Source organism: Eurosta solidaginis, chromosome 2 (assembly GCF_040869045.1).
Source record: "Eurosta solidaginis isolate ZX-2024a chromosome 2, ASM4086904v1, whole genome shotgun sequence".
NCBI classification, from domain to species: domain Eukaryota; kingdom Metazoa; phylum Arthropoda; class Insecta; order Diptera; family Tephritidae; genus Eurosta; species Eurosta solidaginis.
In genome coordinates this window covers 187,506,207-187,532,183 of record NC_090320.1, presented here as the reverse complement: position 1 = coordinate 187,532,183, position 25,977 = coordinate 187,506,207, and the positions used below count along the sequence as shown (strand labels likewise).

The 25,977-nt window shown below is 36.9% G+C and overlaps 1 protein-coding gene across 9 annotated transcripts in view; it reads left to right on the top strand.

Annotated features, from left to right (window-relative positions):
- Nucleotides 1-25,977, top strand: part of Plc21C (Phospholipase C at 21C) — a 318,758-nt gene that overhangs the window by 204,719 nt on the left and 88,062 nt on the right. For all 9 annotated transcript variants that reach the window (XM_067766582.1, XM_067766585.1, XM_067766583.1 and 6 more), the window contains exon 3: nucleotides 3,948-4,094. In XM_067766582.1, coding sequence (XP_067622683.1) covers nucleotides 3,948-4,094 — 147 coding nt within the window. The remainder of the gene's footprint in view (nucleotides 1-3,947; nucleotides 4,095-25,977) is intronic.

Here is a 25,977-nt window from a genome sequence, read left to right as displayed (position 1 = left end):
TACAAGTTGAAATTTCGTATATATTTTCAATATGTTTGTATTACTATATTTTCTATTTATTTTTTTACGCAGAAATTTGGGTTTAAGTGAAATGTATATAAATGATATGAATTCGTGTAAATTTTGGGTAAGTAAATATGCATTGTGAATCAAACTAAGTGTGATATCTTCTGCATAGACGTCAAAATTCCAAAGTGAGTGGATCACCTGATTTGTAATTGACTATCGTTGTCTCATTCTGTATCTCTTTCTATTACCAGCTGAAAATAGCCGGCCCTATTCGCCGCCATATTGAACACCCTGTTAAAACGCTAAAAGGTAGCCATATTGAACATCCTGTGAGGCAGTTGGCAGATAAGATATCACACTTAGTTTGATTCACAATGTAAATATATAGGTACTACCTAGTGCGAGTTCTTATAACCTTGGAATACTTTATCGACCACTTAATCACACCACCTCAGTTGTTTATTTTATCTCCGGAAACGCAATTTAACAAGTTTAAGTTAAAAAGAGCGTTACTGAAACAATTGTTAGGCTTTCTTCGATCAAATATTGTTAAAAGCGTTTTTCAAATGAGCACCCCTCATCAATTTCCATATTTTTTCGAATTTTTTTTAAGAAAAGTTAACGTCCGAAAAAAATTTCGGAAAACAGCGTGTAAAACGCGAATTTTTTATATAATATAGTTTTTGGCTGAAAAATAATTTTTTGACTTAGGGTCAGGTTTGATTTTTTTGAACTTCACATTTACGGTGGTTGCCAATCAGACAATGGCTGACATTTCGTTGTTTATTAGAAATGATTTACTTTCCGAAATCCCATAAAGTAGTCAATTAATAGATAACTGTTTTAAGCAATTGATAACATTTTTTCCAGGTACCTTACCGGTTAGCCACAACTAGGTATATAAAAAAGATATTGCTATTCAAAAGATTTATAAATTTTCGAAATGTACGATGTACAGATGAATGTGTACTCATTGATTTTCTCAGAGTTCAATGGGGTTAAGAATTATTTGAGACGACACATGACTTTTGTTAAATATGCAAGTATGTATGTAAGAGACATGATGCAGTAAACACAATGCTGTCAAAGTTCGCCCTTTCTCGCCTTCTTAAAACACAATGAAGTGCGGATACGAAATTGTGTGACACTTTTTTATTTAGGATCACCACTTTATAGTAGAGAACAAAATAATACAGACTTTATACCAATATTAAGCTAAAAAATAGGTTGAAATTTGCGTTATTAAAATTCAATCTACCAACTTTAAAAATTTATGGATGTTTATGGATTTTAAAGAGCAAAAAATAAAATTATATCTCATTCCAGGCATTCAAGTAAAAAAGTAAAATTCGAAATATTAAAAAAACATTTTCGGACACAAAGTGGCGCCCCAATCAGGCGCCAGGACTTTTGTTATAGATTAACTCCGTCCTCTTCACAAATAATAGAATTTTTCTAGGACCTAGCTTAATTGCTGCCTCGTTTCATCCTGCAGCTCGTACTTTCTACATCTACCGTTCCAAACAAATAACAACGCTATGTCCATTAGCACCGGAGAGTGCAAACATTAAATTGAGCAGGTTTTTTTTAAACCAGATGAGTAGTTAGGCAGATTAAAAAATAACTACAAACAAATAAAAATTCATTTTCACATATAAGATATATAAAAAGTGGGCGTGGCTGTCGCCGGTTTTCGCCCATTTTAAATTGCGTTATGGAATAAGCTCTAACGAACACACGTATCAATTTTTAATTAAGAAATTACTTAAGTTATTGTGTTCAAATACGGACGGACAGACATGGCATTATAAATTCATTATTTTAACCTTAGTATTTTGTTATACGGAAGCCTTTATCTATCTCAATTCATTCATAACTCCCTCTTTTTCACTAGGTTACGTATTTATTACGAATGGTACTCTTATTTTGTTTTAGTAAGGCACGGATTTTCAGTGCGAGTTTAAATTTCAGTTCAAGTTTACTAGAGTTAAGTTCTGACCCTTTGACTGCTTAAACTATGTAAGTTGAGCATGAAAATTTTTTGTTATCGATCAAAGTGGCAAGGTTAATCTCGAACTCGCTCCGAAAAGCCAGTATATATAATAAAAGGTACTTATCGTAAATTTTTATCATAAAAAACAGTTTAAAATTATCGTTCTATTCTATAGCTAAGGCTTTTTGATTTAAAATGAACATTTCTTAGCTTAAAGGTCTAGACAGTTTTTTGGGTTGTTACTGCACTAGATTCTATATTCCATGTGCATGCATACCTCTAGCTGAAAACGAACTCTTTAAAAATGCATATGATTTGTCTGGTACCAACCGTAGAATGCTCCATTGTATGTATTTTTTTAAGGAAGAACGCAACTGCGGCCACCATTGGTATTATTGCCATCACCACCCGCCAGCGGCTGTAGATATAAATCTATCGTCGTAAATCGTGGCCGGACAAATTCGCTGTTCGCTTCTATACTTGGCCAAGCGAAGATTGCTGCGGTTATTTCGTTGTTGCTCGGTATGGCGTGTACAGCTCTACTTTTCAGTATTCATGTAGGTATACGAATTTATGTATATGAATGTTAAATATACAGTACTCGACAATCACCTCGATCTGTGTTGGCTTTTCTCTCATGATGTCATTCAACTTTATTGGAAGAAGTATTTGCTCCAGGAAGATTCTCCAACGTTAAAAAAATACTTTATACATATGTATAAAAATATTTTAAGTGAAGAAAGATTTAAAGAATATGTCAAGAGATGCCCCGATGCATTATTCATAAGTTGCGAAAATGTTAATTTGAAAGTACACGCTGTATGTTACAATAGACGAAAGTGAGATTAATAACGAATGGCTGTTTAAAACAATACCGTGAACTCGCCTCGTTTTCTTTCTAAATTAACATAAATACATATCGCGCACCAACATTAAAACAGCGATCTACTCAAAAGTAACAATGTTCAAAAAAGGCAAAAAATGTATTGGTTTTTCCATATGCGTCAATGGAATTTTTGTTTTTTAAAAACCCCTCTTTGGGTAAGTTGTGAAGCTAGTATACACATCGGTTGGTATTAAATAGGGGAATACAACATTATACACAGTTTAAAATTTTCAGATTTCAGATATTGATCTACATAGGTTGCGATATGTACGTATTTTTTAGGGTGGGCTGCACCATATTTCCATAAAATCGGAAATTCGGAAAAGGTAACATTAAATCTGTTTGAAATACTGGAAGTCTTGATAAAGACTTGCGGATTGGTTTCTAAAATATTGCCTAATTTGGTAGATATTTCAATCAAAGCTAATTACTATTATCATTTATAGAATCATAAGTGGAATCATAAGTGACAAAAGACCGCCTTTAGGTTTTAAGCTCTTGTGAAGAGATCAGACGAATTTCTTTTTTTTTTCAATACCGTCGACATTGATGATATTTTGACTTTGTTATTTCACATCCAAATAGTTATATTTATATGTCGTTATTTTCATCTAGACAAGCCCTATATTCTTTCCAATGTTTTTTTTTGGCGCTGAAGTCCATAAAGAATGAACGGGATGAAATTTATAAAAAATCATACCCCCTAAAGCAGAGGATCCGAATGTTTCGATATTGAACTTTTCTGTAGAAATTAGAAAACTAGTAGAAAGAGATTTCTCATTCAAAAAAATTAGTTCATATGTCTTTATTTTGGTAATGGGAAACTTTTAACTCCCCCTAATGTCCTTTTAAGATCCTCAGTCGTTTTCATATAGTCACATTTTCATAATTTTGTTAATCGAGTATGAATATATCGATATATATCGATTACTGTTCCTTTAGATATCGAAACCATCTAGTACGTTTGTTGCGCTTATATCCTGAAGAAATCTGTAAATAAGTTATCACGCATAATTATTAGCTTTACAATCAATTTATGTGTTTCATATTTAATTTCAGGATTCCGGCAGCGGTACTCCGGTCACAATGCGTGTTGATCCCAAAGGATTTTATTTATATTGGATTGATCAAAATAACGAGATGGATATACTTGATATAGCAACAATTCGTGATACACGCACGGGCCAATTTGCCAAAAAACCCAAGGTAGGTACTTTTTAACGAAATGCGAGAGGAATTAATTATTCATTGAAGGTTACATTCATAAATATGTTCATATTGTATTTATATGTATAGAATCATTATATATAAGCAAAATCAATAGAATGTTTGTTTACATTCACTTATTATGAGTATTTCATCTCAATTAACCCCAGTTTGATAAGCAATTAATTATATCCTCGCCACTTTGATTTGATTATCCCATAGCCGAGGCATAATTATCATAAGACAAAATAAAGAAATTTGCTTTATATGGATGTGTGTATGTTTGTGTGTTTTTATAAACCACGAATGCATGTGAGCTTGAGCACATAATATTTGGGAAGGGGAGATACGAGAAGAAAAGGGAAGGAAAGAAAAGCAAAGGATATAGATGAGTTATTTGTTATGGAAGTTTTATAAAGTTATCGGTTTTTTTATGATTTATCGAAAAGTAATCGATTACTTATATTACTCATTTTTTGTCGTGTTATCGATTTTGTACTTGTCTTACTTGTCCACATGCTACCAACCATCTATTCAATTGTAATGTGGAACCTACGCCTCTAACACCAATCTCCCTATGGTCCACCCTTGTTGAAACTGTCAGTTTATTTGAACTCCCGTTAGAGGACTTTGATGACATTTTGTGAGCTGTCGTGCCTATCGAATGGGGCGAAGCATTGTTAGCAACAACAACAACAACAGGATAGGGGGATATTTCACTCAGCAGCCGGTATCTACCAAGGCAAAACTACTTACTGATATGGAGTTACCCCGTAAAGGTCTTAGGAAAAGTAAAATTAATTCTCAAAGTTCAGCCGTCAATAAAGAGTATGTACGGTGTTCGTTATCATGTGGGCATAGTATATTTGTGACTACAGTGCTCCGGATATTAAGGCACACTTGCAGAATGGCAAGTTAACTTTGTAACTCAGATTTAACCTGACATGAGGGGTTAAACTCACATAGTTTTGACGAATTTTCGAAATTAACTCTGAGCTAAAAAATTACTTGCCGTTCTGCAAGTAAGCCTAAATCTGTATTGCGATATTTTCTTACATTTACATGGTACTTTGATAACATTCTTTCAGAAATAACAAGTATGACATTTACATTTTTTTCCGGAAATTCTTTCTATAACGCATAGATAAATAATGAAACTAAAATAAAATAAACACAAGGTGCGATATACTTCCGGGGAGACTAAGGCCGATCTTCTCTTTTAACTGCGCCGTGGTACCTTTTAGTTTTTTCCTACAAATCGGCAGGGTGTAGGTCCCATGTCTTATAGAGACGCAACAACACCTACATTTTGAAAGAAAACTAAAAGCCACGTAGTAGAGATACATATGTATGTATGCATGCCATAGAGGCTTTTGTGGTTGTCTGGATTGACGCCCGACTGGCAGCAGCAATTTTAACTTTATACTTAGCTGAGCAAAGCTCACAGAGTATATTAATTTCGCATAGAGGCTTTTGTGGTTGTCTGGATTGACGCCCGACTGGCAGCAGCAATTTTAACTTTATACTTAGCTGAGCAAAGCTCACAGAGTATATTAATTTCGCATAACGGTACCCTGTAACGGTATAAGCTAATCGAGATAGATATAGACTTCTATATATCAAAATGATCTGGCTGAAAAAGGAAATTCATTTAAACATGTCCGTCCGTCCGTCTGTTAGTAAGGAATCAAATAATGTGCACCGATGTCCTTATAGAAGCCGGTAGCGAGTCGCTACTAGAATCCATGGAAAATGAATTCGGCAATTGGGGTACTCATAAATATGTTGTTAACAAATGTGGAAATGATGATGGCTTGCATCCTCCCCAGGATGAAGTCCTTTTATTTCAATTGCCAAGTCCCCGAACTTTAGCGAAATATTGTCGATGTTTTGGAGGAATTGAAAACTGTTTATCCAGAGTACTAACAGTCATCCCAGAATCCCAGAAGAATCGCCGCATTTGCGATTTGGCAGCCATGTGGTGAAGTGACATAAGCTCAGTTTGCTTTGTGACTTTTTTTAAAATACATAAACGTAAGGCGCGATAACCTCCGAAGAGATTTTGTGCCGAGCTTCTCTTCCAATTTGCGTCGTGTTTCCTTTCATTTTTCCTACAAATTGGCGAGACGGGAAATACTTGTTTTATGCCAACTTCGAGGGGCATCTGCAAGGCAGATTAGTTTTCACTGAGACCTTTTGAAGGAATCCTCACCAGCCCATCTTTCGATCTGATTTTAATAAAACCTGAATAAGTAATAAAAGAAATAAAAATGAAATCTGAATAGAGAAAAGTAGCACCACATGCGACAATTTGGAATATTAAATCGCACGAATTTTTACTTACTTTCGTTTAAAAAACGTTTCTTTTTTTCAAAGATATCCGCGCTGTACCAAGAAACTGAGAGTGGAATACAACAAAAGAAGAGTCGCTGAAGTTCGTCTTAACGCAGGGAGGACCTCATTAGGCCCTTTTTTCGCTTACTCACTAGAAGGTGACCAAAATATAGAAAAATGAGCGCGGTATCCGAACATTTTAAATAAAAAAATGTCTCTTTTCTTTCGACAGAAGAAAAGTAAACCGAAAACAATAAAACAAAACTCTAATTTAACAGTTATCGAAATTGTATTACATGGAGGTGCGAAATAAAATATTTGACTTTTTGGCAATTTGAGAAAAAAGATATTATATTATGGCCATTTAGGAAATGCAAAATGGTCATAATGTCGGAATCGTTGACCTTGTAACCATTTCAAAGTTGACGTTATTACCTTTCCATATGTTTATAATTTTTTATTGCCATTTGAAGTGGCCAAAAGGGCCATCGACGTTATGATCGTGGATTTTATGTCACCCGCCGCCACGACACTGTTGACGCATATAAATACGAGATTGTGAAGGACTTTGTTTATCTAAGTAGAAACCAGCAAAAATTATATCATAAGTTTAATATAATAAAATATACAAAGAAGGCAATTGAGATAAGTATGCAACAACAAAGGCATGACGTGACTGAATGCGTATGTAACACTTCAACCATCGTAGAAGAGCGGGTTCAAATCCCACTTCCGGGAGAGAATGCTTTGAAGAGATTTACAAGGTATAATACAGTTTTGCAAAATGTTCAGGAAATCACTCGAATTCAGGATATGTTAAAAAGAACTTGCAGTGCGAGAAGATTTCATTTGAACTGAATTCAGGCACACGCCAGTAGATTTTACAATTTCCCAATTGTTTTTGTTTTTATCGGCCAATTGATAAATGATGCAAGGTTCCATTCGAGCTCAAGGCCAGAACTATAATTTTTTCGAATGATAATTATTGTTAATTTTTAATTTTTCTATAATTGAAAAATTGCATATTGTTTTTGGAATAGTAAGTAGAAAATTTTTCAGACAACCTGCCATAGCTGCGCAGATAGATCCATTTCGAAGGGTGCTAAGCGCAGCGTGCCTAAAGCGTACGGATGATGAAGGCTTAGCACCCTTCGAAATGGATCTATCTTCGCAGCTATGGCAGGTTGTCTGAAAAATTTTCTACTTATTATTTATTATTATTTATTTACAAAAACAAAATACAATTTTTCAATTATAGAAAAATTAAAAAATAACAATAATTATCATTAGAAAAAATTATTGTTCTGGTCTTGAGCTCGAATCGAACCATGAATTACAATTTCCCTGGAAATAAAAATCTCCTTACCAAGTCTGCTCCTTCCAAAGAAACATAATGAGTACTAGTTTTGGTCAGTTAAAACAGGGAAAGTTCTCATCCGCCACAAAAGGAAAGGACAAGATGACGCAAGTCAAACAAAATTTGGTGCCATTATTCGATAGCACTTCCCTTTGTCTATAATGGCAGGAAAACTGGAGGCTAAATGTTTAAATCTCAACTAAGAAGCATTGGTCACGTAATAAACATAAAAGAGAATATAAGTTAGAAGCACACAGAAAAAATTGTAAAAGGTCAACATATCCTTTCAACAAGGTATAAAGCAGTTCGTACTAGAGCAACTAACTAGCGTTTTTGACCTTTTTGTATAGATATTCATAAAAGAGGTGTATGACACATCTATGTATATGATATATGTGAATGCAAAAACGCGTGAAAATGTATAACTAGGGACGTTTTACAATGCATGGCGTATATATGTATATTTGTATTTATTTTTTAAAATCCATACATGCATTTTTAGGTTGCTATTGTTCTGGAATTTGTTATTGCTTGACGGCTTATTATTTGTTTTTTGTTATATATAGGAAGTAATTTCAACCGTACTACAACCTACGGAATAGGCGACAGGATTTGTTTGAGCTTAATCTTAGTTGTGGTGCCGTATTGTTCACTGAGTTTGTTAAACCAAGCAAACTAGTAAATTGGCTGCAATGTGAATATTAAAAATTTTCTACATCATTTTACTGCAATCAGTGATTGTATATGCTCGTACTTACTTATGTCAAAACCGCTAGAAAGAAAAAATTTGCAATTCGTTGTTGCTTGAGTTTTAGGCTTTTTGAATTTTGTGCGGTGTGTTCTAAAACCCCATTTGTAAATTTTCTTACATTCTCTTTAATGATGAGGGAAATTTTGTTTCCTCCTTTTCAACTTGTATTTATATCAGAACTGTTAAATAATGATTAAAATGTTTAATGATTATTAATTATAATGAGTTTTCCTCAGCCAATTATTTAATGATTAAGTGCCAGTAGGTATGCCCTTTTAATGATTATTAATTTATTATTTTCATTAAAAAATTTAATTAATTATTTTTGATTGCATAATTAATACAAACAATGTTGATTGTTTTTAATCAATTTTTCGTTTGTTTTATGGAATGATAAACATAATTATTTCATTGTCTTAATTAATTTTGATTAATTTTAATTACATAATTAATATAATTATTTGATTAACGTCAATTAATTTTGATTATTTAAATTACATAATTAATACAATTAAATGATAATTTTTGATTAATTTTAATTATTTCTGTGGTTTTCCAGCATCATAATATGTTCAACAAACTAAAAAAATATTACAAGGATATTTATCTCTGAACGGGGCAGGAAAAGAAATACATAGATACAATAACAAACAAGGAAAAAAGTACATTGCTTTATTAAATACCAACTAATTACACGACATACGGGTACTATTTTTTTATTATTAGCTACAAGGAACTATGACTACATATACACAAACAAGTAAAGCTTATATAAGCGTGTTAAAAAAGATTAAGTGCTGTTTGCATTTAAATAAAACTAGTTTTTCAAATGAAAAATCCATCAAAGATTGAAGCTTTGGAGAATTTATAATATCTGCGAAAGGGAAAAGCCTCTCAACTGGGGCAGATGACGTCAGTAGAGTATTAAATAATATTGGCGCTTTTTCAGTATTTGGTGGTTTTTTCAAATTTCCGCATCTAGTTATGGAGCAATCGCGTAGGTAGCTGTAAAGTTTATTTTGAATAAGGATCCTCAAAGCTTTTTTAGAAGGTGGAAAGTGCGCAGCACTTGGGTCATTTTCATTATATAGAATTAACTTTCATTATTCTTTGAATAATTTTTTAATGTAAACAAAATTATTTACCATCATCCTCGAAATGGAAGTATTTCGATCGCGATGACGTTTGTTTAGGGTTCGTACCGTCGACTTCAAATGAAAGTTTGCATTGTAGTGGATACAAGCATATGGTTGATACAACTCTTTTGTATATAATATCTTCCAGCAAATCGCTGTTGTTCTTCTGCAACACCTTGAGCCAGTTGACTTTAACATCTGGTGTTAAAACAGAGCAGATATTGCAATATTTGCTTCGGGAGCTAAAGAAAAGAAAATATTGAAACGTTGCCTTAACTGCGCTTCTAATTTTTCCGAAATAAAGCTTAAAAATTTATCGTTTCTTCTACTACGTTTCTTTAGTTTGTTGCTTAGTGTCATGCGCACTGGAAGCAAATATCCGTACCCAACGTTTCCTTCCCCTAGCAAAAAATTAAGAGCTTGTGCTATGGACTGCATTATACAGATATATAATTGTGAATACCCTAATATCAAATTACAGGAAGATTTGTTTGAAGTTGATGCGGAGCTTTCGAGCTTTCTTTTTCTTTCGATCCGTTTTGGTAAAAAAGTTGGATCACGAATAACGTCGTCCGCAGAGAAATCCGCCATGTTTTCTTCTCCAACCATGTTTTCGACATAAATTTTTTCTAAATAATTCATAATATGTAGGCTTATTGAATGGTAAACAAATTAATACAGATATACATATACTTACGACTGTGGTGTAATAAGCCAAAATTTATGCTCTCCAATTTGGTTTTTAAAAGATTTCATCAAAAGCAGCGACACTTGACAATATCAGTAAGAATAAATATGTATCTTATATTTCTTGAGTTAGCACATGTACATAAAATAGTACATTTGGTTTCAGTCACTTTTTTCTTACTTCAAGCATTTTCTCTTTCATGTTAATAATTCAAAATAATCATATAATTGGAAATAATTATATAATTAAAAATAATTGAGTAATTGAAATAAATCAAATAATTAAATTTAATTATTAATTTTTTGATTAATTTTAATTTTTTGATTAATTTTAATTGTTTTTATTATTTTTAATTACTTAATTGTTCTTAATCATGTGATTGTCTTTAATTTAAAACAATGGGTATACTTTTTAATTATTTTTGATTATTTTTTTAATGGCCAATAATCATGATTATTTTTAATTATTTTTTAAATTAATTAATTACTAATTGCTAGATGATGCTAGATGCAAAAAATTAATTAGTCATTAAAATTAAAAAGGGAAACGAAATTAATGATTATTAATGTTAATGGAAATTTAACAGGTCTGATTTATATATATACATATATTCTGTTATTGCCACTTCACGCTGAAGTGATCCTCAGAAACGCATGAACGTGCTTTATCCGCGACCATAGGTTACGCTAGGAGGAGCGCACATAGACTTAATGAAGTCCATACTGTTACCGGAGGTTTGTTGAACGACCAAACTGAAAAAACCCATCAAAATCCAGCACTTATGTCATAAAATAACTCCGTCCTTATTGTTGTTGTTGTAGCACTGCTTCGCCCCATCCAATAGGTGCGACCGATCACAAATTGCCATCAATATCCTCTATCGGGAGTCCAAGGAAACTTGCCGTTTCAACAGGGGTGGCCCATATTGAGAGGGGTGTTAGAGGCGTTGGTTCCACAATACAGTTAAAGAGATGGTTGGTGTCATGTGGGGACACGTTACAAGCAGGACATATGTTTTGTATGTCGAGGTTGATTCTGGATAGGTAAGAGTTTAACCTGTTACAGTATCCAGATCGAAGTTGAGCTAGAGTGACTCGCGTTTCCCTAGGGAGTGTGCGTTCCTCTTCTGTAAGTTTTGGATATTGTTCTTTAAGTACAGGATTCACCGGGCAATTCCTGGCTTAGAGGTCCGACGTCTGTTTGTGAAGTTCACTGAGGACCTGCTTGTATTTTTTGGCTTCATACGGCTGTATTCTAAGGTCCCGTATTTCCACATAATGCTTACGGAAAAGACTCCTTAAGCCTCTGGGTGGTGTTGGCTCATCAATCAGATGTCTTTTGGCATGCCCAGGTTTCTGGGTATTCAACAGAAACTGTTTGGTTAGCATTTCATTTCTCTCCCTGATGGGAAGTATTCTCGCCTCGTTATGTAGATGGTGTTCTGGGGACATAAGAAGACAACCCGGTTTTGAGGACAGTATTTTGGCAGGCCTGTAGCTTCTTCCAGTGAGTGGTCTATAGGCTTGGCGACCATATCGGGGACGCGTAGCATGCAATCGGCTGGCCAATTGCTTTGTAAGTGATAATGAGCGTTTCTTTATCTTTACCCCAAGTACTACCAGCAAGAGATTTGAGGATTTTATTCCGCCTCTGGATTTTCGGTACAATTGCGGCTGCATGCTCACCAAAATGAAGATCCTGATCAAACGTCACACCCAAGATTTTTAACAGTCTGTAGCGTAGTACCATTGACGTGGATGTTCAAAATGGTTGACATTTGGGAGGTCCATGTTGTAAATAAGGTCGCCTATGATTTAGTCGGTTATAATGGCAGGTTTCGCGGGGAAAAAAAACTGGAGAGATCAGGGAGGTAGCCGTTTGTTTTGTTACAAAGGTCATCGATCTTTGGGCTTGGGCCTGTGGCCATTATTGTGCAGTCATCGGCGTAGGTAACGGTAGTAACTCTGGTGGAGAATGTAGCTTTGATATGTAGAGGTTAAACAAAAGTGGGATAGGACACCACGATGTGGCACCCCTTGTTTAATTCTTCTTGGTTTTGATGTTGCGTTCCTAAATTGCACCGATGCCTGCCGGCCACCCTGATAATTTGCGGTCCACCTTTTAAGACTTGGGGGAAGGGTAGACCCTTCTAGTTTTGTGGAAACGTGCCATGGTTGACCGTGTGAAAAGCTTTTGACAGGTCTAGCGCAACAAGTACTGTTATATGGTGGGGGTTTGATTTAAAGCGCAATTTATCTGGGTGCTAATGTCATTTAGCGCGGTGGTTGTGCTATGTTGTTTTCGAAAGCCATGCTGATGAGAGGCTTCCGCTACCACTTCCCAAGACAGCTGGTTCTATGTACCGGGGCGACTCGGGATTTTTCCCGACCAAGGGCTGTCATTTCAGTGTAACCCCATTTAATAACTCCGTCCTCTTGGCAAATAGTAGAAGCTTCCTAGGACTTAAGCCACTTGCTGCCTCTAAATCATACAGCCGTATTACTCCTAATAGCTGGAGTCTTAGCCTGGCAAGGAGGCATGGGCACCAAACGAGCTCCATCGTTTCCTCCACCAACCTACACTTCACAAATTTGATATCACTGACCAAGCCTAATTTAAAGGCATATGACGCCAGAAGACAGCGTCCAATCAGAAAACCCGTCATGAGGTCTACAGTCCTCCCTTTTTATACTCAGTTGAGCTGAGCTCACAGAGTATATTAAGTTTGATTGGATAACGGTTGGTATATAAAGGAATCGAGATAGATATAGACTTCCATATATCAAAATAATCAGGATCGAAAAAAAATTTGATTGAGCCATGTCCGTCCGTCCGTCCGTCCGTTAACACGATAACTTGAGTAAATTTTGAGGTATCTTGATGAAATTTCGTATGTAGGTTCCTGAGCACTCATCTCAGATCGCTATTTAAAATGAACGATATCGGACTATAACCACGCCCACTTTTTCGATATCGAAAATTTCGAAAAACCGAAAAAGTGCGATAACTCATTACAAAAGACAGATAAAGCGACGAAACTTGGTAGATGGGTTGACGTTATGACGCAGAATAGAAAATTAGTAAGATTTTGGACAATGGGCGTGGCACCGCCCACTTTTACAAGAAGGTAATTTAAAAGTTTTGCAAGCTGTAATTTGGCAGTCGTTGAAGATATCATGATGAAATTTGGCAGGAACGTTACTACTATTACTCTATATGTGCTAAATAAAAATTAGCAAAATTGGATGAAGAACACGCCCACTTTTTAAAAAAAAAATTTTTTAAATTCAAATTTTAACAAAAAATTTAATATCTTTACTGTATATAAGTAAATTAAGTCAAAATTCAACTCCAGTAATGATATGATGCAACAAAATACAAAAATAAAAGAAAATTTCAAAATGGGCGTGGCTCCGCCCATTTTCATTTAGTTTGTCTAGAATACTTTTATTGCCATAAGTCGAACAAAAATTTACCAATCCTTCTCAAATTTGGTAGGAGCATAGATTCTATGACGGTAACTGTTCTCTGTGAAAATGGGCGAAATCGGTGGAAGCCACGCCCAGTTTTTATACACAGTCCACCGTCTGTCCTTCCGCTCGGCCATTAACACAATAACTTGAGCAAAATCTGATATATCTTTACTAAACTTAGCCCACGTACTTACCTGAGCTCACTTTTTCTTGGTATAAAAAATGGGCGAAATCTGACCATAACCACGCCCACTTTATCGATATCGAAAATTACGAAAAATGAAAAAAATGCCATAATTCTATACCAAATACGAAAAAAGTGATGAAACATGGTAACTGGATTGGTTTATTGACGCAAAATATAACTTTGGAAAAAACTTTGTAAAATGGGTGTGACACCTACCATATTAAGTAGAAGAAAATGAAAAAGTTCTACAAGGCGAAATCAACAGCCCTTGGAATCTTGGCAGGAATACTGTTAGTGGTATTGCATATATAAATAAATTAGCAGTACCCGACAGATGATTTTCTGGATCACCTGGTCCACATTTTGGTCGATATCGCGAGAACGCCTTCACATATACATCTAAGGGCCACTCGCTTTTAAAACCCTCATTAATACCTTTAATTTGATATCCATATCGTACAAAAACATACCAGAGTCACCCCTGTCCCACCCTAATGGGGATATCTCGAAAAGGCGTCCACCTATAGACCTAATGCCCCCTCCCTCTTAAAATGCTCAGTAACACCTTTCGTTTGATACCCATATCGTACAAACATTCTAGAGTCACCCCTGGCCCACCCTAATGGCGATATCTCGAAAAGGCGTCCACCTATAGACCTAGTGTCCACTCCCTCTTAAAATGCTCAGTAACACCTTTCGTTTGATACCCATATCGTACAAACATTCTAGAGTCACCCCTGGCCCACCCTAATGGCGATATCTCGAAAAGGCGTCCACCTATAGACCTAATGCCCACTCCCTCTTAAAATGCTCAGTAACAACTTTCGTTTGATACCCATATCGTACAAACATTCTAGAGTCACACCTGGCCCACCCTAATGGCGATATTTCGAAAAGGCGTCCACCTATAGAACTAAGGATCACTCCCTTTTAAAATACTCATTACCACCTTTCATTTGATACCCATATCCTACAAACACATTCTAGAGTCACCCTGGCCCACCCTAATGGCGATATCTCGAAAAGGCGTCCACCTATAGACCTAATGTCCACTCGCTCTTAAAATGCTCAGTAACACCTTTCGTTTGATACCCATATCGTACAAACATTCTAGAGTCACCCCTGGCCCACCCTAATGGCGATATCTCGAAAAGGCGTCCACCTATGGACCTAATGTCCACTCCTTCTTAAAATGCTCAGTAACACCTTTCGTTTGATACCCATATCGTACAAACATTCTAGAGTCACCCCTGTCCCACCCTAATGGCGATATCTCGAAAAGGCGTCCACCTATAGACCTAATGCCCACTCCCTCTTAAAATGCTCAGTAACACCTTTCGTTTGATACCCATATCGTACAAACATTCTAGAGTCACACCTGGCCCACCCTAATGGCGATATCTCGAAAAGGCGTCCACCTATAGAACTAAGGATTACTCCCTTTTAAAATACTCATTACCACCTTTCATTTGATACCCATATCGTACAAACACATTCTAGAGTCACCCTGGCCCACCCTAATGGCGATATCTCGAAAAGGCGTCCACCTATAGACCTAATGCCCACTCCCTCTTAAAATGCTCAGTAACACCTTTCGTTTGATACCCATACCGTACAAACATTCTAGAGTCACCCTTGGTCCAGCTTTATGGCGATATCTCGAAAAGGCGTCCACCTATAGAACTAAGGATCACTCCCTTTTAAAATACTCTTTACCACCTTTCATTTGATACCCATATCGTACAAACACATTCTAGAGTCACCCTGGCCCACCCTAATGGCGATATCTCGAAAAGGCGTCCACCTATAGACCTAATGCCCACTCCCTCTTAAAATGCTCAGTAACACCTTTCGTTTGATACCCATATCGTACAAACATTCTAGAGTCACCCTTGGTCCACCTTTATGGCGATATCTCGAAAAGGCGTCCACCTATAGAACTAAGGATTACTCCCTTTTAAAATACTCCTTACCACCTTTCATTTGATACTCATATCGTACAAACACATTCTAGAGTCACCCCTGGCCCACCCTAATGGCGATATCTCGAAAAGGCGTCCACCTATAGACCTAATGCCCACTCGATCTTAAAATGCTCAGTAACACCTTTCGTTTGATACCCATATCGTACAAACATTCTAGAGTCACCCCTGGCCCACCCTAATGGCGATATCTCGAAAGGGCGTCCACCTATAGACCTAATGCCCACTCCCTCTTAAAATGCTCAGTAACACCTTTCGTTTGATGCACATATCGTAAAAACACATTCTAGAGTCACCCCTGGCCCACCCTAATGACGATATCTCGAAAAGGCGTCCACCTATAGACCTCATGCCCACTCCCTCTTAAAATGCTCAGTAACACCTTTCGTTTGATACCCATACCGTACAAACATTCTAGAGTCACCCCTGGCCCACCCTAATGGCGATATCTCGAAAAGGCGTCCACCTATAGACCTAATGCCCACTCCCTCTTAAAATGCTCAGTAACACCTTTCATTTGATTCCCATATCGTACAAACACATTCTAGAGACACCCCTGGTCCACCTTTATGGCGATATCTCGAAACGGCGTCCACCTATGGAACTAAGGATCACTCCTTTTCAAAATACTCATTAACAGCTTTCATTTGATACCCATATCGTACAAACACATTATAGAATCACCCCTGGTCCACCTTAATGGGGACATCTCGAAAAGGCGTCCACCGATAGACCTAAGGCCCACTCCCTCTTAAAATGCTCAGTAACACCTTTCATTTGATACCCATATCGTACAAACAAATTCTAGAGTCAGCCCTGGTCTACCTTTATGGCGATATCCCTAAATGGCGTTCATCCATAGAACTATGGCCTACTCTCTCTTAAAATACTCTTTAATTCCTTTCATTTGATACACATGTTATACAACCACATTCCAGGGTTACCCCAGATTGATTTTCCTTATTTTGTCTCCATAGCTCTCAACTGAGTATGTTATGTTCGGTTACACCCGAACTTAGCCTTCCTTACTTGTTAATGATAACTTTGTAAGATTAAGGTTGTAAGACCTACATATGATCTTCGACACTTTGCAACCCCTCGCTTGGGTGCACGCCTTTCCCGCTTGGCCGACCATAAGCACCTCTAAATCTCGTCCAATCTAATTGGGACGTCTACGGAGAAAGCTTCGAGGGATGAGCCCTTTTTACCTAGTTCAATTGCTCTTTCATTCCGAAATATTTCCATGTACCCTAGGACCCAGTTGCTATTTGGGCACCCTTGCGCGAACCACCGACATCTATTGTGGCTTTAGGAGCCTTCTCGAAGTACATATAGGATATTAGATAGTCTGTTCGACCTGTAATTGATGACGCTGAACTACTATGGCCGTATGGTCTGTGCTCATACTTCCCCGAGGCCGGAGCTTCGAATTCAAGGGGTTGATAAGCTTCCGTACCTTATTGGTGCTTGTGATCCGACCATCAACATCGAAAACACTCCCCAAAACCCTCTGAGAGTGTCCTTATCGCTACAACAGCAACGATAACAACTGAGCATCGTTGCAGTTGCTAACGCTATGTTTTTTGATACCAGGTCTACAGGTGGGATGTGCAGAATGGCATGAAGTGCAGCCGTCTGGGTTGTTTTCAGCGCTCAGGTAAGGCTATGCATTGGTAGCCTGTGTATACCATCTAATTTCTTGAGGTTCTTTGTAAATATCAAATGAGAGGAAGACGGCGCTAAGCCCCACGTACCGTGCCGTCGAGGCCTTCTTAACTTCTCCTCCACGTTGAGCTTCCACGAAAACTTACTCTTCCTATATATTTTGTGTAAGGTACTATATCACATAAAAATAAATAAATTAATTAATTATTCACAACAATTAAAAATAAAGTAAGTAATAAATTAAGCCTTTTTAAATATAGAAACGCTCTACCAGGTTTGCGTTTTTATGTTGTTTACAAGTGCATTTTTGTAACTTTTATAAAACTTATATAAATAAATGCCCCCCGTTGGCCTCATTATTATACTCCGCTGAGCAGAGCTCACAGAGTATATTAATTTTGGTCACATAAACGGTAATCCGTAACGGCTTAGACTAATCGAGATAGATATAGGCTCTTATATATCAAAATGGTCTGGGCGAAAAAAGAAATTCATTTAGCCATGTCCGTCCGTCCGTCCGTCTGTCCGTCCGTCCGTAAACACGATAACTTGAGTAACTTTTGAAGTATCTTGATGAAATTTGGTATGTAGATGCCTGGGAACTCATCTCATATCGCTATTTAAAATGAACGAAATCGGACCATAACCACGCCCACTTTTTCGATATCGGAAATTTCGAAAAACCGAGAAAGTGCGCTAATTCAAACCAAAGACGGCTAAAGCGATGAAACTTGGTAGGTGACCTTATGACGCAAAACAGAAAACTAGTAAAATTTTGGACAATGGGCGTGGCACCGCCCACTTTTAAAAGAAGTTATTTTCAAAGTTAAGCAAGCTGTAATTTGGCAGTCGTTGAAGATCTCATGATGAAATTTGGCAGGAACGTTACTCCTATTACTATATGTGTGTTAAATAAAAATTAGCAAAATCGTATTACGAACATGCCCATTTTTAAAAAAAAAATTTTTTTAAAGTCAAATTTTAACAAAAAACTTAATATCTTTACAGTATATAAGTAAAGTATGTCAGCATTCGACTCCAGTAATGCAACAAAATACAAAAATAAAAGAAAATTTCAAAATGGGCGTGGCTCCGCCCTTTTTCATTTAATTTGTCTAGAATACTTTTAATGACTTAAGTCGAATAAAAATTTACCAATCCTTGCGATATTTGGTAGGGGCAGAGACTCCATGACGATAACTGTTTTCTGTGAAAATGGGCGAAATCGGTTGAAGCCACGCCCAGTTTTTATACACAGTCGACCGTCTGTCCTTCGGCTCGGCCGTTAACATGATAACTTGAGCAAAAATGGATATATCTTCACTAAACTTAGTTCACGTACTTATCTGAACTCACTTTATCTTTGTATAAAAAATGGCTGAAATCCGACTATGACCACGCCCACTTTTTCGATATCGAAAATTACGAAAAATGAAATAAATGCCATAATTCTATACCAAATACGAAAAAAGGGATGAAATATGTTAAGGTAATGGGATTGTTTTATTGACGCAAAATATAACTTTAGAAAAAACTTTATAAAATGGTTGTGACACCTACCATATTAAGTAGAAGAAAATGAAAAAGTTCTGCACGGCGAAATCAAAAGCCCTTGGAATCTTGGCAGGAATACTGTTCGTTGTATCACATATATAAGTAAATTAGCGGTACCCGACAGATGATGTTCTGAGTCCCCCTGGTCCACATTTTGGTCGATATCTCGAAAACTCCTTCACATATACAACTAAGGGCCGCTCCCTTTTTAAACCCTAATTAATACCTTTAATTTGATAACCATATCGTACAAACACATTCTAGAGTCACCCCTGGTCCACCTATATGGCGATATCTCGAAAAGGCGGTCACCAATAGAACTAAGGCCCACTCCCTTTTAAAATATTCATTAACACCTTTCATTTGATACCCGTCTCGTATAAACACATTCTAGAGTCACTCCTGGCCCACCTTTATGGCGATATCTCGAAAAGGCGTCCACCTATAGAACTAAGGCCCACTCCATTTTAAAATACTCATTAACACCTTTCATTTGATACCCATATCGTACAAACATATTCTAGAGTCACTCCTGGTCCACCTTTATGGCGATATCTCGAAAAGGCATTCACCTATAGAACTGAGGCCCACTCCCTTTTAAAATACTCATTAACACCTTTCATTTGATACCCATATCGTACAAACACATTCTAGAGTCACCCCTGGTCCACCTTTACGGCGATATTTCGAAATGGCGGTCACCTATAGAACTAAGGCCCACTCCCTTTTAAAATACTCCTTAATACCTTTAATTTGATAACCATATCGTACAAACACATTCTGGAGTCACCCCTGGTCCACCTTTATGGCGATATCTCGAAAAGGCGTTCACCTATAGAACTAAGGCCCACTCCTTTTCAAAATACTCATTAACACCTTTCATTTGATACCCATATCATACAAACGCATTCTAGAGTCACTCCTGGTCCACCTTTATGGCGATATCTCGAAAAGGCGTCCACTTATAGATTTAAGGCCCACTCCCTTTTAAAATACCCATTAATACCTTTAATTTGATAACCATATCGTACAAACACATTCTAGAGTCACCCTTGGTTCATCTTTACGGCGACATCCGGAAATGGCGTCCACCTATAGAACTATGGCCCACTCCCTTCTAAAATATCTTTAATACCTTCCATTTGAAACCCATGTCATACAAACACATTCCAGGGTTACCCTAGGTTCATTTTCCTACATGGTGATTTTCCCTTATTTTGTCGCCAAAGCTCTCAGCTGAGTATGTAATGTTCGGTTACACCCGAACTTAGCCTTCCTTACTTGTTCAAAATAATTCGGTTTTCATTTTTCTTCCTTGAGTCCGTTTTGCATTTTCCTCTATATTGCGAACTCAAAAGCTGTGGTATCCCTGGAAGTAAATATTTATAAATTAAAGCTATTCATCCAAAAACGAAAGCCTCAATATTAAAATGTAAGAAAAAAGGTGCGCTACTCGAAAACTCTTGTATTTTAATTATAAAAGTTAAACCAAAATGTAAGGTTATAATACCAAAAAGGTTACCGAAATGATCGCGAAACTATCCAGACAACAATCTTAAAATAGTTCAAAAATTACCTGCAAATTCCTGGAATATTACCGAATTTTCTTGAAATTACCGAAAAATATTCCAAATTATCACATACATATGTATATAGGCAATGCAAAAATGATCCCACAACAGCTCTGCAATTTTATCGAATATAGTTCTGAAATGATCATAATAAACTGAAGTATCAATCCGGATATAATTCTGAAATTATCTTGGAATTATCCCGCAGTTATCTCGAGCAAAAATTATACAACAAACTTCCTGTAAGTGTCAAAACGTCTCGTAACGTAGGTACTTTTAAAAAATATGTAGCTTTGTAACAAACACTGAGTCATACTACTACTATTTCTGAAAGCAATCCCGAATATTTAAAAAAATCCCAAAAGAGTTTCGATATTATCCAAAAAGGTCCCGAAACTATGCTAAACTCACCTAAGTACAAACCTCATACATTGTTCTCAAAGCTCACATGTAAGTGGCTAGATTACACTAAACCGTAAGAAAAATGGTTTACCCATAAAAATCAGGTAAAAGATGTAATCAAATTGCATATTTCTGGGCTCATAACAAGTTTTACACCATAGTCTTGTTGAAGGTCCAGTTCGTTTAACCAATCTCTATATGGTGGCAATCGGTCATACCCAATGACAACTCCATGTTAAAGTTGCGGATCGTTTTCATGAAATAGAGCCCGATCTGTGATGGGCACCTTTTATTTCATGCTCGGTATGTGGTACATCATGTACCAGTTCCCTTGAGCGAAAGGATACAAATAGTGATGAGCAAAAGAGTGATTTTACAGGCGTTGTAAGATACGCTACTGTGATTTTCAAATCGCATTAATTAATTCCGCTGATTTGGATCAAATAGCACGAAGGAGGAAAATAACAGAATTGTTGTGTACAAGTTTAACTTTTAACGTTTCTGGTACTTAATAAAATACCAAAAATATGCGATTCGTTTTCTTTTATAATGGCATTAAGACCTTTGGTGTTCACATTCTCCGAAGCATTCATGCCAAAAATGCAATTGTTTTTTTTTAATCAGCCTAATGTATACATAAATCATAGTATGCTTTTAAAAACTCAATATTTATGTATTCTGCATGTTCAGAAGTACAATGTAGAATACAATAAAAATATATTTCACTCTTAGCGAAAACATTATTATAAGTACATATGCAACACTGAAAAAAGGAACATTTGCAACACCATCGAAAATTAATGAACTGTGAATGTTTTCCGAGTGCTATGAGTATTATTTTCATTGCATCTGAAATGGAAAGAGTGTTTGGTACGTGAGCGTTGTTATTGTTCTATATTTGAACTCTTTTGCAAATATTAATATCTGACAGCTATTATCTTGAAAATATTTGTAAATTTATGTGTTTGTATATTTATTATAATACTGGTTTATTTATTACGTCGTGCAAATGAAACTACAATTTCGTGTTCTGTCATGCCTTCGAGCACTTTTTGTGACATTCGCGTCCTTCCAAATAAAAAGGAAACTGTGGAAATGAGTCAAACGGATGTGTCCAAGTTTGAATAAAAGTGCCTGAAAGCAGGTGGACTGTAATTTTAGGTTTTATACTAACTTTAAACGCAACAATAACACATATGTACTTGAATTTATACATAACGGCGTTGAAAATTCTGTGGCGAATTTATTGATACATTGAATAACTGAAACACTTAGTCCAGACTTTTCATAGAGTAAGTATATTAAAACAAGTAAAGGTGTCTAAGTTCGGGTGTAACCGAACATGATATACTCAGCGTGAGCTTCAATTGTACATTTCATTTCAGATAAATTACTTTTCTACATAACACGTGGCACCGCCCGTTTAAAAAAAATTTCTCTCCATTTCCTCTTACAATAAAACTTTTTTTTTGCTAAGTTATAGCTTATTATTCTAGTCTACGACCCTTTTAAATTTGTTTTATATCTAAGTTGCCGTGGTCTTAAACCGATCCCGTCCATTTATACTAGACATATTTTCTGCTATAAGGAAAATATGTGTACACAATTTCATTACGATATGTTAATTTTTCCTCGAGTTATGGCTCCCGAAACATAGAAAATTGCATAATCGTAAAAGGGGCGGTGCCACACCCATTTTCAAAAATTTTAATGTTTTCCAATTTAATGTTATAATTCAATTTAAAAAGTAAAATTCTATTGACACAAAGCTCTTTTTAGCTAAGATATAGCTTATTATTTTCGTCTACGACCCTTTCAAAAATCTTTTATATAAAAGTGGGCGTGGTCTTTAAGCGATCTCGTCCCTTTTTCCTAGAAATATTTACTGCTATAGGGAAAACTTGTGTACCAAATTTTATAACGATCCGTTAATTTTTCTTCGAGTTGTGGCTCCCGAAACATAGAAAATTGCTTAGTCATAAAAGGGGCGGTGTAACGCCCATTTTTTTAAATTTGAAGTTTTTCCTATTTATTGTTATAAATCCAATTGGGAAATGAAATAGCATTGATATAAAGTTCTTTTTTGCAAATATATAGCTTATTTTATTCGTCCACGACCCTTTTTGAAATCTTTTATATAAAAGTGGGCGTGGTCCTTAACCGATTTCGTTAATTTTTCTTCAAATCATTCCTTATAGTAAAGGCAACCTCTCTGCCGAATTTTGTTACGATAGGTTTAACGATTTTTCATTTATGATTAATAATATTTGTAAAATTGATTTTATCATAAGTGGGCGGTGCCACGCCCATTTTGAAAAATTTTTCCAAATTTTTATCAAGAGTCTCAATATCGGTCCACATGTCAAATTTCAAAATTCTAGGTATATTATTTACTAAATTATCAAGTTTTTTGTGTTTTCCAAAATTTTATATATATAAAAAGTGGGCGTGGTTATCATCCGATTTCGCTCATTTTCAATACCAATCTATTCTGGGTCCAGATAAGCTAGTGTACCAAATCTGCTGAAGATATCTCAATATTTACTGAAGTTATCGTACTAACGGACGGACGGACGGACGGACATGGCTCAATCAAATTTTTTTCGATACTGATGATTTTGATATATGGAAGTCTATATCTATCTCGATTCCTTTATACCTGTACAACCAACCGTTATCCAGTCAAAGTTAATATACTCTGTGTGCAAAGCGCGCTGAGTATAAAAAAAAACTTAAAGCAAAGTTGATTTTGGTAGAATTGGCAATAGCCAAATTTAATAAAGAATTCAGCTCAAAAATAATATCAGAGCTTTGTTGTGAATAAGTTTACCGATTCCCTCACTATAGCAGGCACCTTGTCGTTGCCCGGACAAAAAACTAACAGTAGAACGGGAACAATGAGATAAAGAGTTTAAGAAAACCCTCTCACAAAACCGGGAAGCATTAAGAATTATGCAGCTTTGTGGTCCAGTGGTTAACCCAACCAACGGAACGAGCGACTACTTGGCGTGGGCCAGATAGATAGTGGAAGAATGTCGAAGAAAGTTCACTGACTCAAACTTTGCTGCGACCAATCCTCAATTTTGCAACCGCATCGAAGAGGAAGAACCCCGAGAGGCAGCGATCGGCTGAGCCTAACAAGCTTTTAAGAGGCAGAAGGGGGAGGGCAAACGCATCAGCCCCAGATCATGTTCAGTAATGCGCCAAATAAACCGCATAATGAGCAAAATAAACCGCTACCATCCTGCGAAACAGCTGGATGGCATAATTGGTTTAAAGGACTTCGTCAATCTGAAACCAGCGGCAAAATGACGGGGCATACGTGCAGTGGTGAAGGGAGGCGCACAAACAGATCAATGAGGCAGAGAATTTTAAGAATAACCGCAATATGCGAAAAGCAGGAGAGGTAGAAAGGGACCTCCAGGACATGGAAGCAGCAGGGAAAGGCAAACGTATTGGCGCAGAGGCGAAGGTGTTGGAAGTGGGCAAACAGCAAATGCTGCTTCGAGGCTAACACATACGCTTCAAGCAGGGGAGGGAGAAATGGACCTCCAGACTCTCGAAACAGCGGTAAAGCTGCAGTGCGTGAGCGTAGTGCCGGAGAATTTGGAGAGAGACAATCAGCTCAACGGCGTTGCGGATTTTGCAGATAAATCTCCAAAAGTGGCGTCGAGCGAGCTATTCCTGACTCTTACGGAGGGTTCGTTTGATTTGGCGCTGATACAGGAGCCATGGCTCTCATCTGGAGGAAAGGTTTCTGGACTCAGTGCTCTCCGACTCTGCGTTTATAAAGCAAAGGCGGAAAGCAGGGCTAGAGCTTGCAGACTCAGTGTTTATGACGCAAAGGCGGAAAACAGGGTTAGCGCTGCAGTCATGAAGTCATGGTTAGAGATCACCTATACTCGTGTATGCTATCTAACTTCAGCACCAAAAATCTAGCGGTGATTGTGAGGACCATAACGTGGAAGCCCATCAGAAGAGTTCAAAAGGTTGGTGGACCAAGAAGGATACAGAGGATAGCTTGTCGTAGGCGCGGATGCGAATGCGCATCACACCGTCTGAGTCCCTTTTTTCTTATATTCTACAGAGTAATCTACAAGTGGCTAACAGGGGTAGCGTTCCGACATATGCTTGGCCAACGTCAAGGAATGTGCTTGATATCGCATTGAGCTCTGATCATGATATGTGGGGTTGTGAATGAAGGGTTCTTGATAGGCCATGCATATATCAGCTTCAGCGTGCCCCTAAAGAGGGTAGAGAAGGGGAAACCTATAGAAACCCTAGGGCAATGGACTGGTACAAATTTCCGAAATATGTATCAGGAAGACTGGTGCAGCCTAAAGAGGTTACCACCGTAGAGGAGTTGGAGGAGTGCAACAACTTCTTATCAAAGGTGCTGACACCTGCGTACAACAGAACTTGTCCTCTGGAAAGAGTCAAGGGGAAAGCAAAGCCACTATGGTGGAGTAAGGAGATGAGTTTAATGTTATCAAAAGTTTCGGAAAGCGAGGAGTGCTGGAAGGAATATAAAGACCTGTTGTGGATCTATAAAAGTGATGCCAACAGTTTGAAGAAGGTTTCATGAAAAAATCCCTGTGCGGACATATAACGCCCCAGCGTAACGGCGTGAATTTGAAAAGTCTTATTTAATGGAGATGTGGTCCAGGGACTGATAAAAGAGGGACGACGGGTAATGGGCACACAGTAATGAGACACTACTTAGCACATACCTTCCATCAGGAGATGATGCCGAAGAGTTATGTAACAACGTCCACACTCCTTA